The following is a 13,951-nucleotide window of genomic DNA, read 5'->3' on the forward strand; positions in this document are numbered from 1 at the left end:
TAAACAGTGTTAGAGAAAATTCGCGAAAGAGAGGGGTTTTTAGTGGGTAGGGAGTATCGAGTTGGTAATTCGACTTGGTACTCGAGTCCCACATAATTCACCGCACCGGCCTGTGAGTATGCATAAAATGCATTTTCCCCTCTCCCGTAAAAAAAAAACCAATATAAAAAAATAATAATTAAAGTGAAAATGTATAATAATAAAATGTAAATAATAATTTAAGTAAGAGTAATAATAACTTCAAGTGAATAAGCAAATGAGAGAGAGAGAGAGTGAGGGAGGGAGAGACAGAGAGAGAGAGAGAGGCAGAGAGAGAGAGAGAGGCAGAGAGAGAGAGAGAGAATGAGAATGTGTGTATTCGCATGTGTGTGTAAGTAGCGATCAGATGATCGCAGCAGGCGCCCCGCGTAAGCACCCGCGTCTGACGGTGAATCGCGCCACCCTTGCCTTCCTCTTGTATTCGACCTGTTATAAGTTAATTACTTCCTTTAATTCAAAAACTAAGCGTCGGACGAAATTTTGCCAAAGGAAAAATCGCCTTAGAATTGACTCAAGAATGTGTCATTTCACGGACAATAGGGTTATTTTGAATCACTCTGTATGTATATACAGGGTGGACCAATTTAACATTTAATGGAGAATAACTCGAAAACCAAGCCCGGGAGAGAAAAATGTTTCAGACAAAAGTTGTTTGGTTTAGAGGGGGCCATAAGATGGTATCATTGGTTTGACCTTGAAGAGTTATTTGAAGGTCACATGAAGGTCACCTTCAATTTCTTAAATGGAACCTACTATTTGTCATTGCATATTCTTGTAGCTTATCTCGAGAGCTTTCCAAAACACTATAATTAAGTACCTTTTCGTTAAGTACTTTTTGAGTTATGAGGCTTGAAATAATTTCTTAATTTTACATAAACCGTAAAATATCTTGTAAAATATTCATTTTTCGATTATCTTACCTTAATACTTTTATGTACAAAATAATGAGAGGAATCAATTGGTGTAAAGAAAACACATAGTTGTTTTTAAGAAAAAATATGGAATTGTTAATTGCAAATTACATATTTTTTCTTGAAAACAACTATGTGTTTTCTTTACACCAGTTGATTCCTCTCATTATTTTGTACGTAAAAGTATTAAGGTAAGATAATCGAAAAATGAATATTTTACAAGATATTTTACGGTTTATGTAAAATTAAGAAATTATTTCAAGCCTCATAACTCAAAAAGTACTTAACGAAAAGGTACTTAATTATAGTGTTTTGGAAAGCTCTCGAGATAAGCTACAACAATATCCAATGACAAATAGTAGGTTCCATTTAAGAAATTGAAGGTGACCTTCATGTGACCTTCAAATCACTCTTCAAGTTCAAACCAATGATACCTTCTTATGGCCCCCTCGAAACCAAACAACTTTTGTCTGAAACATTTTTCTCTCCCGGGCTTGGTTTTCGAGTTATTCTCCATTAAATGTTAAAATGGTCCACCCTGTATATATGTTTAAATTATAGTTAAAATATAGTTAAAATTATATATGCGATTAAATAGTATATATTGATGAATAATAACAATAAGATTATATAGATAATAGGGTGAACAAATCTATAATATGTAAGACACGGGTGCCTATTAAATTTGATAATTTGTTGCTTTCTCATATTATCGATACTTCATATATCATGTTAGCGAGGTAGAGAGGTAGTATGATGTCACTTTTGTTTTGATTATTTTTTAGCAACCATAATCATGGTTTCACCCATACAGCACAACAAGATTGCAGAAACAATGTTTTATCGCAATATTGCAACGTTGTATAAACGTTATAAAATGTTGCTGCAAGATTACAACAAGATTGCAGCAACTGTAAAATGTCCTCTTTCAGAAAAACTAATACGCAACGTTGTAACAATATTGCACTAAAATATATTTGTAATATTACTTTAGAAATGTGTCAGTATACGATCGGATTGAATTTTTTGTGTCTAATATTTTTCGCGTGAATTTATGTACATTTTTCCTTTAGCAAACTATCCGCTGTTATTATCGGTCTTAAAACGCATTTCAAGCTGAAGCTAGAACAGCAATCACATAAAATTTAATTTATAATTGTACTATTTTAGCTTTAGCTTGAGATTGCATTTTAAGACCGACAGTAACGGCGAGTTTGCTAAGGGAAAAGTAATGTATATAAATTCACGCGAAAAGTATTAGGCACAAAAAATTCAGTCCAATCATATATTGGCATATTTTCTATTTGATGATTGATATAATAGAATTTCCGAATAAATATTATTTTTTACATCAAATACAAATCTTCATTTATCTCTTTAGACACATAAAAAACTATATAAAAAATATATTTTATAAAAATGTGTATGTACATTTTGTTCGAAGTGTTCTTGCATCTTAAAGCAGTTTCATCTCAAGAAGTTCGATGGTAAGAACTTTCAGCTATGGAAGTACCAAATGGAAATTATCTTTAGAGCCGAAACAGGCATGTTTGATCTAATGAACGGCGTTACAGCACGTCCAGCAGAAACGGACGTTGCGGCGAGAGCAGCATGGGATTCCTTAAATATAAAAGCAATGTTGTTTGTCTTATTGGGAATGAAGTATGAACAGCTCCAGACAGTAGTTACATGTCAGACAGACCCGGAAATGTGGACTCGGCTGAAGGCAGCTCACGAGCAAAGATCGGCAGTGAACAAGGTAAGACTGATGGCAGAGAACGAGATGTTAGCGCTTACGTCTGTCGTAGTCATGGACGTAAAGTAAGAAAACGTATACGTAAGTAGCATATATTTTTTTCTCTGCCTTATTTTACGTCTGACTACGACAGACGTAAGCGCTAACATCTCGTTCTCTGCCATCAGCCTAACGCTGAAACAAAGGTTTTTCAATTACACGATGGCAGACACTGATTCAATCGCGCAGCATGTAAGTAAAGTTGACGAGATAGCGCAAGCGCTGTCAGATGTTGGTGAGCCGGTAAAAGACGTCGACAAGATGGCGAAATTATTAGGAGGATTACCACCTAAATACAATGCATTCGTGACAGCCTGGGATTCTTACGATGAAACCAACCAGACGTTCGATAATTTGACAGCACGATTGTTGAAAGAAGAACAAAGACTAACACAATCGGAGGATATGGCAACAGCATTTGCGCCAATTAAAATTAAAAACAAGCAAGCAAGTTCGTCAAAACCGAAGAAGAATGAATCACAAAAGGATAAACGGAATATTGAGTGCTTCTATTGCAAGAAAAAGGGACATTACAAATTGGATTGTCGATTAAGAATGGCGAAGTAAAAGGAAAGTGAAGAAAAAGAAATTAAGTGAAGAAAAGAACCATCGAGCTCTATGTATTGAAACAAAGAATTTATTAGACACAAACAATGAATACGATTGGTTGGCTGACAGTGCCGCTTCAAAGCATATGTCGCATCGAGAAGAGTGGTTTACTGAAATAAAGAAAAGCATAAACGAGTGTACAGTCCAAATAGGAGATAATTCTCAATTCTGAAGGTAGAAGGCTATGGTTCTATTTGCTTACATGCATGGGTTGACGGTAAGTGGGAGCCAAGAACTCTCGAGAATGTGCTATTTATTCCAGGATTAAAGAAAAATTTACTATCAGTCGGTGCAATGACAAGTAAGAATTTAAAGGTAACGTTTGATGTTGATAAATTAGAGGTTCGTGGTTCAAGATTGATAGCCACTGGTATAAAGCAAAAAAATCAGTGCTTCAGGATGCTGTTCAAGATGGAGACAACTCAAGAAGAAGCTAACATGCCAGTAGGAGACTCAGCCCTGTTGTGGCATGAAAGAATGGGACATATTAACTTTCATTCACTGAAGAGCATGGCCGACAATGGACTTATACCAGGTCACAAAATAAACAGTCCCGACGCACTGTTTTGTGAAAACTGTCAATATGGAAAACTACATCGAAAACCATTTCAGAAGAAGACCCAAGAGAGAGCATTGAAGCTAGGTGAGTACGTGTACATGGATTTATGTGGGAAGATGACACATCCATCAACAGGTGATTCAAATTATTTCTTACTTCTCAAAAATGACAGTATATCATATCGGTCAGTGTACTTCATCAAGCACAAGAGCGATGCATTCGCAAAGTTTGCCGAATATAAAAAGCTAGTGGAAACACAAACAGCAAACAAAATAAAGAAGGTGCATAGCGACAATGGTCTCGAATTCAGCAATGAACAATTTCGACAGTTCTTCAAGGACAACGGCATAATACATGAGTTCAGTGCTCCCTATACAGCCGAACAGAATGGAAGGATCGAGAGAGAGAATCGGTTAATTGTGGAAAATGCCAGAACAATGTTGATCACAGCAAATCTTCAACCAGAAAATTGGGCTGAAGCAATCAACACTAGTGTATACATTCTGAATCGGAAACCGCACAGTCTGGACAAGAAGATTCCCTATGAGCTATGGACAAGAAAAGCAGTAGATCTCAGACATTTACGCAAGTTTGGCGCCGATGTCTATGTACACATCCCGAAACAATTTCGAACTAAGTTCAGTAGTAAGGCGAAGAAAATGGTCCTAGTTGAATATGAAAACGACAGCACAAACTATCACGTACTAGATACAACTACCGGAAAAATCACTATTACACGTGATGTCAGTTTCAATGAAAGTGTACACAGTGAGGAAGACAACAACAAGAAAATCGATAACACCTTCTCTGTATATTTCAATAACAAAAGAGCAGAGCCAGAAAACGAAGAATTAGAACAAGAGGATGAACCAGAGAATGAAGTGTTCGAGGATGCAGTAGCCGGACAAGACAACGAAGACATTCAAGTAACGCAGATTACGTGACAGGAGCAAACTACGCAGACCATCCCGTTATGATGAAGAATGCTACATAGCATGTTCAGCAGTAACTATAGATGAACCACAAACATTCGAAGAAGCAATAGTTGGTGATAATGCCGAAAAATGGAAACAAGCAATGACAGAGAAGATAGAGTCACTCAGAGCAAATAATACATGGACTCTAGAAGAACTACCAGAAAACAGGCAAGCTATAGGAATACAAGTGGATATATCGAGTCAGGAGGAACATCGATGGATCTATTGAACGCTACAAGGCTCGGCTGTGCGTAAAAGGCTTTCTGCAAAGGAAAGGTATTGACTACGGAGAAACCTTCTCGCCAGTAGTCAGATACGACTCAGTACGCATTTTACTAGCTCTTGCAACAATGGGAAATAAAGCAATTCGATGTAAAGGCATCTTTTTTGTATGGTGATCTGAAGGAAGAAGTGTTTATGAGACAGCCAGAAGGATTCAGTAGCAATAATTCAAATCTAGTATGCAGACTGAAAAAGAGTCTATATGGGCTGAAACAAGCTCCACGATGTTGGAACGAAAAATTCAGAAGTTTTCTCAACAAATTTAATTTTAAACAACTCGAATCAGATAGAAGCGTCTACAAGACAATATATGATAATGTTGTTGTTCATCTCGTTTTATATGTGGACGATGGACTCATCATGTCTGAAGAAGGAAAGGTAATCCAGAAGCCACTAAATGAACTCGGATCCATGGTGGAAATAAAAATCAGCGAACTCCAATGTTTCGTCGGATTGGAAATAAAATGGAATTGAAAGGAGAAAACAACATTTACAGTCAAAGAAGCTACAAATCCTGAATTCTGAAGAGATTTAATATGGACAACTGCAGAGCGATTTCAGTTCCAGCAGATCCAAGTACATATCTAACAAGCAACGCAAAGTCAAGAAGACGAAGAGGTTGGAAAGAGCAAAACTCCTTATCGTGAAGCAGTGGGCAATTTAATGTTTGCAGCAATTATGTCACATCCAGACATCATATATGCAGTAGGTCAAGTCAGCAGATTCTTGAACAATCCACGAAAAACTCATTGGATAGCCGTTAAAAGAATCTTAAGATACCTGCAAGGAACTCAAGATGTCGGCATTCTGTACAGCAAGAACTCTGACGAACTAAAAATGTACAGCAACGCAGACTTTGCAGAAGATGTCGAAACACGGAAATCTACATCAAGATATGTTCGCAAACGCACCTGTAACGTGGTGCTCACAAAAACAAAAGTGTGTGGCACGCTCAACAACCGAAGCCGAATACATCGCCGCATCCAACGCAGCACAAGAAACCATGTGGCGGAGAACATTTCTCGAGGAGACTCGAGGAATAATAATGTCACCTACGAAGCTATTGATAGACAATCGAAGTGCCTTGAATCTTGTGGAAAATACGGAGCATCATAAATTCACAAAACATATAGATGTAAAATATCATTACATTCGTGAGCTTGCAGCAAGAGGAGAAATTAAAACAGCATATGTACCTTCTGATAAACAGTTAGCAGACTTTCTGACAAAACCATTGTCACGTCAAAAAATCAGCTCAAACTGCAAGTCATTGTCTATTGGCACAATTAAAAAGAATTTAACAAAAAATTAAATTAAAAATAGGAGTGTTAAGAAAAGAGTTTAATTTAGTTTCTTTTAGTTATGTTCTCTATGTGTCTCATTTAGATATTTTTCTCGCTATAATTATTTTAAGTTGGCACTAGGCAGAATTTTTTCTTGTGCGGTTTGTAGCACTTACTTTTTACACTCTCACTAACTTGTCTCATCTAAGTTCAATTATTCTTTGTACAATAAATGAAACTACAATCTGAAATAAGTTCTCTACGAAGGCTCACCATTCCACAGTTAAATATAATCAAAGTTCAACAGATACAATTAGCCACAAGTACAATAAATTATATATTATTAATTTATAATTGAATTTGAACGAGAACTAGGATTCCTTTAATTTCTAATACATTATTGATATAGTATAAAAAAATTCTACGTTAAGTTTAAATCACAGTTAAACAGTTTTAGGTCGAATTTATGAAAACTTGACGTGTCTGGGATCGGTATATTTCACAAACAAATATATCTCGCCGCTAAAAGGCTCCGTGGCGGAAAACTTACTCGCACTGAAAAACCACTTTCGAAGTGTATATAAAGTAAGCATGTTTGGAGAATTAGCTAAAAATAGAGAAAACATGAAAACATTGGGGAAACTGTTAAAAAAGATGTTAAGCTTCGATATTACTTTCGGCGTATGCGACGAAAGTAAAATTGATTACATATATGCACTACCACCGGAAATATCAAACATCATAATGGCGATGTTAGACAGCAGATCTCTTCAGTACGCTGCGATGGTCAGTCGCAGCTGGAGACGCATATCGGAATACGAAAATCGAAGAAGACTGCGACAGATGAACAAGTCAAGACCAAGAAGGTATGCTGCGGTTAAGTCGAGGAAGAGAATGCTTCTCTTCGATTTAATAGGAAAAAACCAAAACAATACGGAGCGGATATATTGCCAAACACCAATGTATGCCGCTCCCAACGGAAAATGGAAAAATGTGGGACAAACACGTAATATAAGAATATAATGGTAAAATATAATCAAGTATTCGATTAAATCGCTCGTGAGAACAAAAATGACAAATATAATTTAGACAAATGTAATTTATCATATTGTTCTTCTTAACCTTGATTATATATATTGCCTTTTACTTAATTACGAAAATAAACATACATATTTATGTGTAATCTAACTTTTTTAATTTATTTCTCTATGTATGTATTTTCTTTAAGGTAATAAACTGTAAGAATAAATGGGTGAGATCGAGATAAAGAGAGAGATAGGGGCAGAGGTGAGGAGGGAGATATTACGATTCGTAATTATTACGGAAATAAAATAGATAGATAATCATGTAAATGTATTACGACCAGGGGACACGATTCTTTGCTTTCCCATGACACAGGCACACGCGCAAGGAATCATTAGGAATTATTAACGTCAATAAAATCGCAACAGAATACTCGGTAGTGTCCCAAAAATGTCAGCTAAATACTTTCGACTCATAATATTCTAAAATTAGAGAGATCGTAGCATCCAGTCACGTCTAATGTCAATGCACCAGAGCCTGAACAGTTATAATAAATTGATACCTAACCATCACGGAATCAACTTCTCAGAATCTAAAGAACTGTAACATGTATGAAGAAGAAGGCGCTCTCCGGAAGGTGACTGGATGTATCGATGCCTGATCGTCGCGACATACAGTTTATCGCAGGCACAAGGGGATGGTAAAAAAAAGTCAACCCATTGTTTTTAACAAATATGTCGAGCACATAATAAAAGGCATGAATTTTATTAGAACAAATGGTCATCCATTCTGAGAATCCTACCTCCCTTTTGGAAGACGCTTTCTTCTTTTCGCGGACGAATCTAATAAAATTCTGATTTGTTACATCTTTCCTAAATATCCACAAGGTGAGGTAGAAAAGACTGAAATTCTAACGGGGGAGTTTCTATTTGTTGGATTCTTTCGAAATTTTACGCAAATCGTAAACCGAAAAATAGAAACGAAAATTTTTCACGGGACACAACACTATTATTCTCAATACGTTGTCAAGATATACTTGATTATTCTGGTCTTCGCGATTTTTGCTCGACTGACAATTTAATTTAAGTGTGACACGGAACGGGGTGAAATCTATTCTTCTGCAGAGGCCCCATCTCCGCCGCATCGCCCAGTCTTTACAACAGCCCACAGAGCTGTTTGCTAAGCCTTCGCTCGATTGCTGCTGAATTCAATGCTGAAATCAACAACTAAATAGAGTGGGTCAAGTTATTTCTGGTCAATTTTCCTTATGCTTTCTAAATTGCCTCTCTTCTGGTATTATTTTTACGTCTTAATCAAACATAATCAACTAAACATTCAATTTCATAATGCCTAAAGTTATACATTTTTTCTCTAGATATGTTTTGTTTGTGAAATAAACGACCCAGACACGCCAAGTTTTCATAAATTGGATCTAAAGACTATTTATGCGATTTTATTTTACGTAGAACCTTTTTTATACTATATCAGAAACATACTAGAAATTAAAGAAATCTTAATTCTCTTATAGTTTCATTTACAAATAAATAATACATACTTTATTGCACTTGTCCCTAATTGTATCGATCTTGTATCTGTTTTTAAATATTTTTAGTTAGATTTTTTGTTATGTAAAATGGAAATTCTTTATCACGTTATAAGTGACGTACGCGCGCACTTAATATACGATTGTTCAATTAATGCGCATCCGTGCCGCTAGAAGGCTCCGTGGCAGAAAACTTACTCGCACTGAAAAACCACTTTCGAAATGTATATAAAGCAAGCATGTTTGGAGAATTAGTTAAAGATAGAGAAAATATGGAAACATTGGGGAAACTGTTAAAAAAGATGTTAAGCTTCGATTTTACTTTCGGCGTATGCTACGAAAGTAAAATTGATTTCATATATGCACTGTCACTGGAAATATCAAACATCATAATGGCGATGTTAGACAGCAGATCTCTTCAGTACGCTGCGATGGTCAGTCGCAGCTGGAGACGCATATCGGAATACGAAAATCGAAGAAGACTGCGACGGATGAACAAGTCAAGACTAAGAAGGTATGCTGCGGTTAAGTCGAGGAAGAGAATGCTTCTCTTCGATTTAATCGGAAAAAATCAAAACAATACGGAGCGGATATATTGCCAAACACCAATGTATGCCGTTTTTAACGGAAAATGGAAAAATGCGGGACGAACACGTAATATAAGAATATAATGGTAAAATGTAATCAAGTATTCGATTAAATCGTTCGTGAGAACAAAAATACGACAAATATAGTCGATGTAGACAAATGTAATTTATCATGTTGTTCTTAGATGATGTAGACAAATGTAATTTATGATATTGTTCTTCTTAACCTTGATTATATATATTGCCTTTTACTTAATTACTAAAATAAACATACATATTTATGTGTAATCTAACTTGTTCAATTTATTTCTTTATGTACGTATTTTCTTTAAGGTAATAAACTGTAAGATTAAATGGGTGAGATCGAGATAAAGAGAGAGATAGGGGCAGAAGTGAGGAGGGAGATATTACGATTCGTAATTATTACGGAAATAAAATAGATAGATAATCATGTAAATGTGTTACGACCAGGGGACACGATTCTTTGCTTTCCCATGACACAGGCACACGCGCAAGGAGTCTTTAGGAATTATAAACGTCAATCGCAACAGTATTGTTACGTCCATGCCCGAGGAATGATGGGCCGAAGGAAGGACGTGACACTTGTGTCCCGAGAACAGGTGCTTTAAGGGCAGATATCTCGGGTCGAGCGAGCTTGCGAGGGATCCAACGATAGCAAGGGCCGATCTTACGCTATTTCTGGTCCAAATGACCGCTCGACGGTCCCCTTTTTGGTAAAGGAATTTAATCCTTTTTACCCTGGACGGGACCAATTGCGATTCAGGAGCGTGGGAGAGATGATGGATCGATTAAGTTGAACGCGGAAGAATAAATTTAAATGAATTTATTATACATTATAAAGAAAGGTTATATAAAATTTTTTATCATAAATCGATACGGTCTAGTACATGATTCTGTATCAATATTAAATGAGTATGTGTATGTACGTGAGTGTGTGTGTGTGTATGCGAGACGAAGAGGATCTAATCAAAATCAGGAGGATACCTTTCCCGCAAGTATTCTATGGGGAAGGCTATGGGCTTATCGGTAAAAGGGGTGAAACAGGGGATGGAAATATCGGGAGGAGCGGTGCGGAGAAAAGCCTTAGTGCTGGGAATGTGTATGGGGCCAGGTCCCAAGGTGAAATAACCTGGAGGAATGGGATCTGTGTATTCAGGGTAGGTTAAGGAGAGAATTGTTGCGACAGTTCGATCGCTAAGATCGATCCAGAAGAAAATAGGGGGACGAAGAGCGGGAGGAGAAAAGAGATGAGAATCGGGAGCTGGTTCGTGGGGTGAAGAAGGAAAGGACGACAATGGCGGAAATTCGGGCGGATGGTCGGGTTCCGTGTCGTACACGGGAGAGTAACTAGGAGCAAGGGTTCCAGGAGACAGATACGGGGAGTAATTGGGAGGAGAGGTTTGAGGGGACAGATATGAGGAGTCTCGCGTATCTTCTTGGATGTTACTCAAGAAGATTCGAGTGATAGGAAGATTCGTATTTATTTCGTTTAAATCTAATGTAAAAGAAGGGTCAGCCACAGCCCGAGCCAGTAGTCTGCGGGTTCGGCGATTGCGACGGTATCGGAGTCGCTTTGCTTTGGCTTCAGTGGATTTCCTCGAAGCGGGTTCCACTAGGGAAGCGACTATAATAAGTAAAGAGAAGAAAACGGAGGAAGTGCGTAAATAAAAGAAAAGACTTACTATTTGTTTCAGAGAACGCGATTGCGGTTAGAGCTAGCTGGTGGTGTCTGTTGCTGGGCCTCTTGGCGTCGAGAATGACAGGATACTTGCACTGTTATTTAGCAAACACGCACAGACTCGATGGGGTTACTGACTGTTTTTTTTAATACAATTAATCCCGAGATTTTCGAGAATAGTGATTTAGTAATGCAAAGAATGCTGAGATACTGAATGAATAGCCGATTAACTGAATAATTGATTAATCAAGACTTAAGAATGAAAAATACTTGAGAATGCTGATTTGTTCGAAGTTCGCGCTTATATATCGTTTTTGGACCCTCTCCTAGAGTGAGGAGCTAGGGAAGTTAACGAATAGAAACTCTCATTAGATTTCCATCGTCTCTTCCCTGCCCCCTCTTATGAGCGTTTAGAACAAATGTAACAAATCGGAATTTTATTACATTCGTTCGCGAATAGGAGAGCATCTTCCAAAACGGGGAGACCTAGGATTCTCAGTATCGGAGGTGGTAGTAATTTATGTCTTGCAGGATGCGTCTGCTAAAGACAAGGGATGACTTTTACTACCCCCTTGAAGTTAAGATGGGTACGTGTGTCGCGTCGCGACATCCGGTCACTTGCGTTTTCATGAATAGTTTCTTTTATTTTCTATAGCTTCTTTAGATTTTATGAGTTTTCAAGTGATAGGAAAATATCAAATTCGGCTGACTGGCTGGCGCCTTGACTGTGACCGGATGCTACTCTTTATGATTTTATAGCCCGTTAATATCTGGCTGTCGTTTTTGGAGCACTTACTGAGAATCCTATTCCAATTTAACTGACATTAACGATTTTTTGGAAGTCATGCACGTGTGCGCCAATTATGGGAAAGAAAAGAGACGTGAAGTCCCTTGGACGTAACAGAATACTCGGTAGTGTTCCAATAATGTCAGCTAAATGCTTTCGACTCATAATATTCTAAAATTAGGGAGATCGTAGCATCCAGTCACGTCTAAGTTCACGTCTAATATCAATGCACCAGAGCCTGAACAGTTCTAGTAAATTGATATCTTTTTTTTACATGGGGAAATGTCCTAGAGTATAGCGGGGTTTATGCAGGACTACGAAAGTCCTCTCGACTCTCCGCTATAACTCCATGTTTACCTCTATCGTGCACGATTATGGTGGGCCACGGAATCGCTTGCGCATTCGGCCGCGAAGCACGCAAGATCCCTCTCATGTGTAAATAGAGTATTCCCTGTCCCTTGTTGGGGTATTAAACCACCCCATTTCCTGAACAAGTATGGCGACTAGACGCGGCCGCGCTATCTCGTCGCTCCTCCGGGGTTGGACAGTATGTATGAGAACGTCTGAAGCAGAATGTCACTCGCAGTCCCTAACCGAGAGTTATTTAACTCTTCTCGACTCGCCACTGGAAGAAGTGCGAGCGTAAATTCCCCTGCAGGAGTGCATTAGTGTAACCGGACATACTCCTAGCGCTTTACTTCCTGCTGCGGATGGGAGCGGAAAACGGTTCGTCCTCACGCACCACCATGACGTGACCTCCTTTCGCGAGATTACGTCCTCGCAGAAGAAGACCATGGCGCCCCAGACATTCTCGCTCCCAACCTGGGCCTTGACCGCGGCCGGGAGCGAAAGATCATCACCGACGATTTGTCCGAGAACACGGCGCTGCACATCCCAGGACATACCTCCAGGATGTTCTGAACGTGTCCCTCACCTTCGCACAATGGTAACATTTTGTTTTTATTTCGTACTTTGCCTTCTCGTGCAGGTACTCACTAAAGGAGCCATGCCCGGTGAGCACCTGTACTAAGAGATACTCCACCATGCCGCCGATCCATCCAGTCCTTCAAGACCGGGCGGATGGCCCCGACAACTCGGAGGCCGGCATTAGCCAGTCTCGCCTTCCATTTTAATATTGCTAGCTGCCGGGCCTGGTGCCTAGCAACTTCTGCCGCTTGCGGTGTTGGTATAACACCCCATTGGCGGAGAACGGTACGCCACTCGTATAGAGAGCGTACATTTCCGCCAGCAGGTCTCATGGAATGGATCCCGACACACACCGCTAGGGCCGCCTCGTAGGAGGTGGTCCTATACCCCCGTGTGATCCTGATCGCCAGCCTCCGCTGCAGGCCATGTAGCACGGGTGTACTGCCTCGGCTGACCATCAAATCTTTGGAGCACATGGGTGCCCCTTAGAGTGGCCTTCACTTGGACACAGTACAATTGGACACAATCCAAATAGACACGGTGCAAATAGACACGAAGCTTTGCACATGGTTCAATTGGACACAGTGCATTTGGACACAATAATTTTGGACAGTAGCTTTTGAATACAGAAGAAAATTCATTTGGATACCGTTCAGTTGCACACCGCTCAGTTGCACAGCGCTCAGTTGAAAAATATATAATCAGTTATTTTATTGCGTTTCATAATTGTAAATATTTATATGTTTGTAGTATGAGTGCTGGCGGATAGGGGGTACAGGGCAGAGCCCCTCCCCTATCTTTCATAAAGCTAACATCTATTATAAAAGCAAATATACAAGGTGACCCATTTTAACTTAGGCAGCCAAATAACTCGAAAAATAAGCACACTACGAAAAAATGTTTAGAATCAAAATTTTGTCATTTCGAGGG

At 38.8% G+C, this 13,951-nt stretch overlaps 1 protein-coding gene across 1 annotated transcript; it reads right to left on the reverse strand.

Moving 5' to 3' along the window:
* Window positions 1-13,089: 13,089 nt before the first annotated feature.
* Window positions 13,090-13,497, reverse strand: LOC145962221 (uncharacterized). Its single transcript, XM_083083189.1, has one exon. The coding sequence runs from the start codon at window positions 13,495-13,497 to the stop codon at window positions 13,090-13,092; it is 408 nt and encodes a 135-aa protein (XP_082939315.1).
* Between the last annotated feature and the right edge of the window lie 454 nt (window positions 13,498-13,951).

This window comes from Camponotus vicinus, unplaced genomic scaffold, assembly GCF_025532165.1.
Source record: "Camponotus vicinus isolate PSW18456_S1 unplaced genomic scaffold, iyCamVici1.0 SCAF_11, whole genome shotgun sequence".
Taxonomy (NCBI): Eukaryota; Metazoa; Arthropoda; class Insecta; order Hymenoptera; family Formicidae; genus Camponotus; species Camponotus vicinus.

Excerpts from the sequence above, each read along its gene's own strand:
- LOC145962221 (XM_083083189.1), bottom strand. The coding sequence starts at position 13,497 with ATGTGCTCCAAAGATTTGATGGTCAGCCGAGGCAGTACACCCGTGCTA.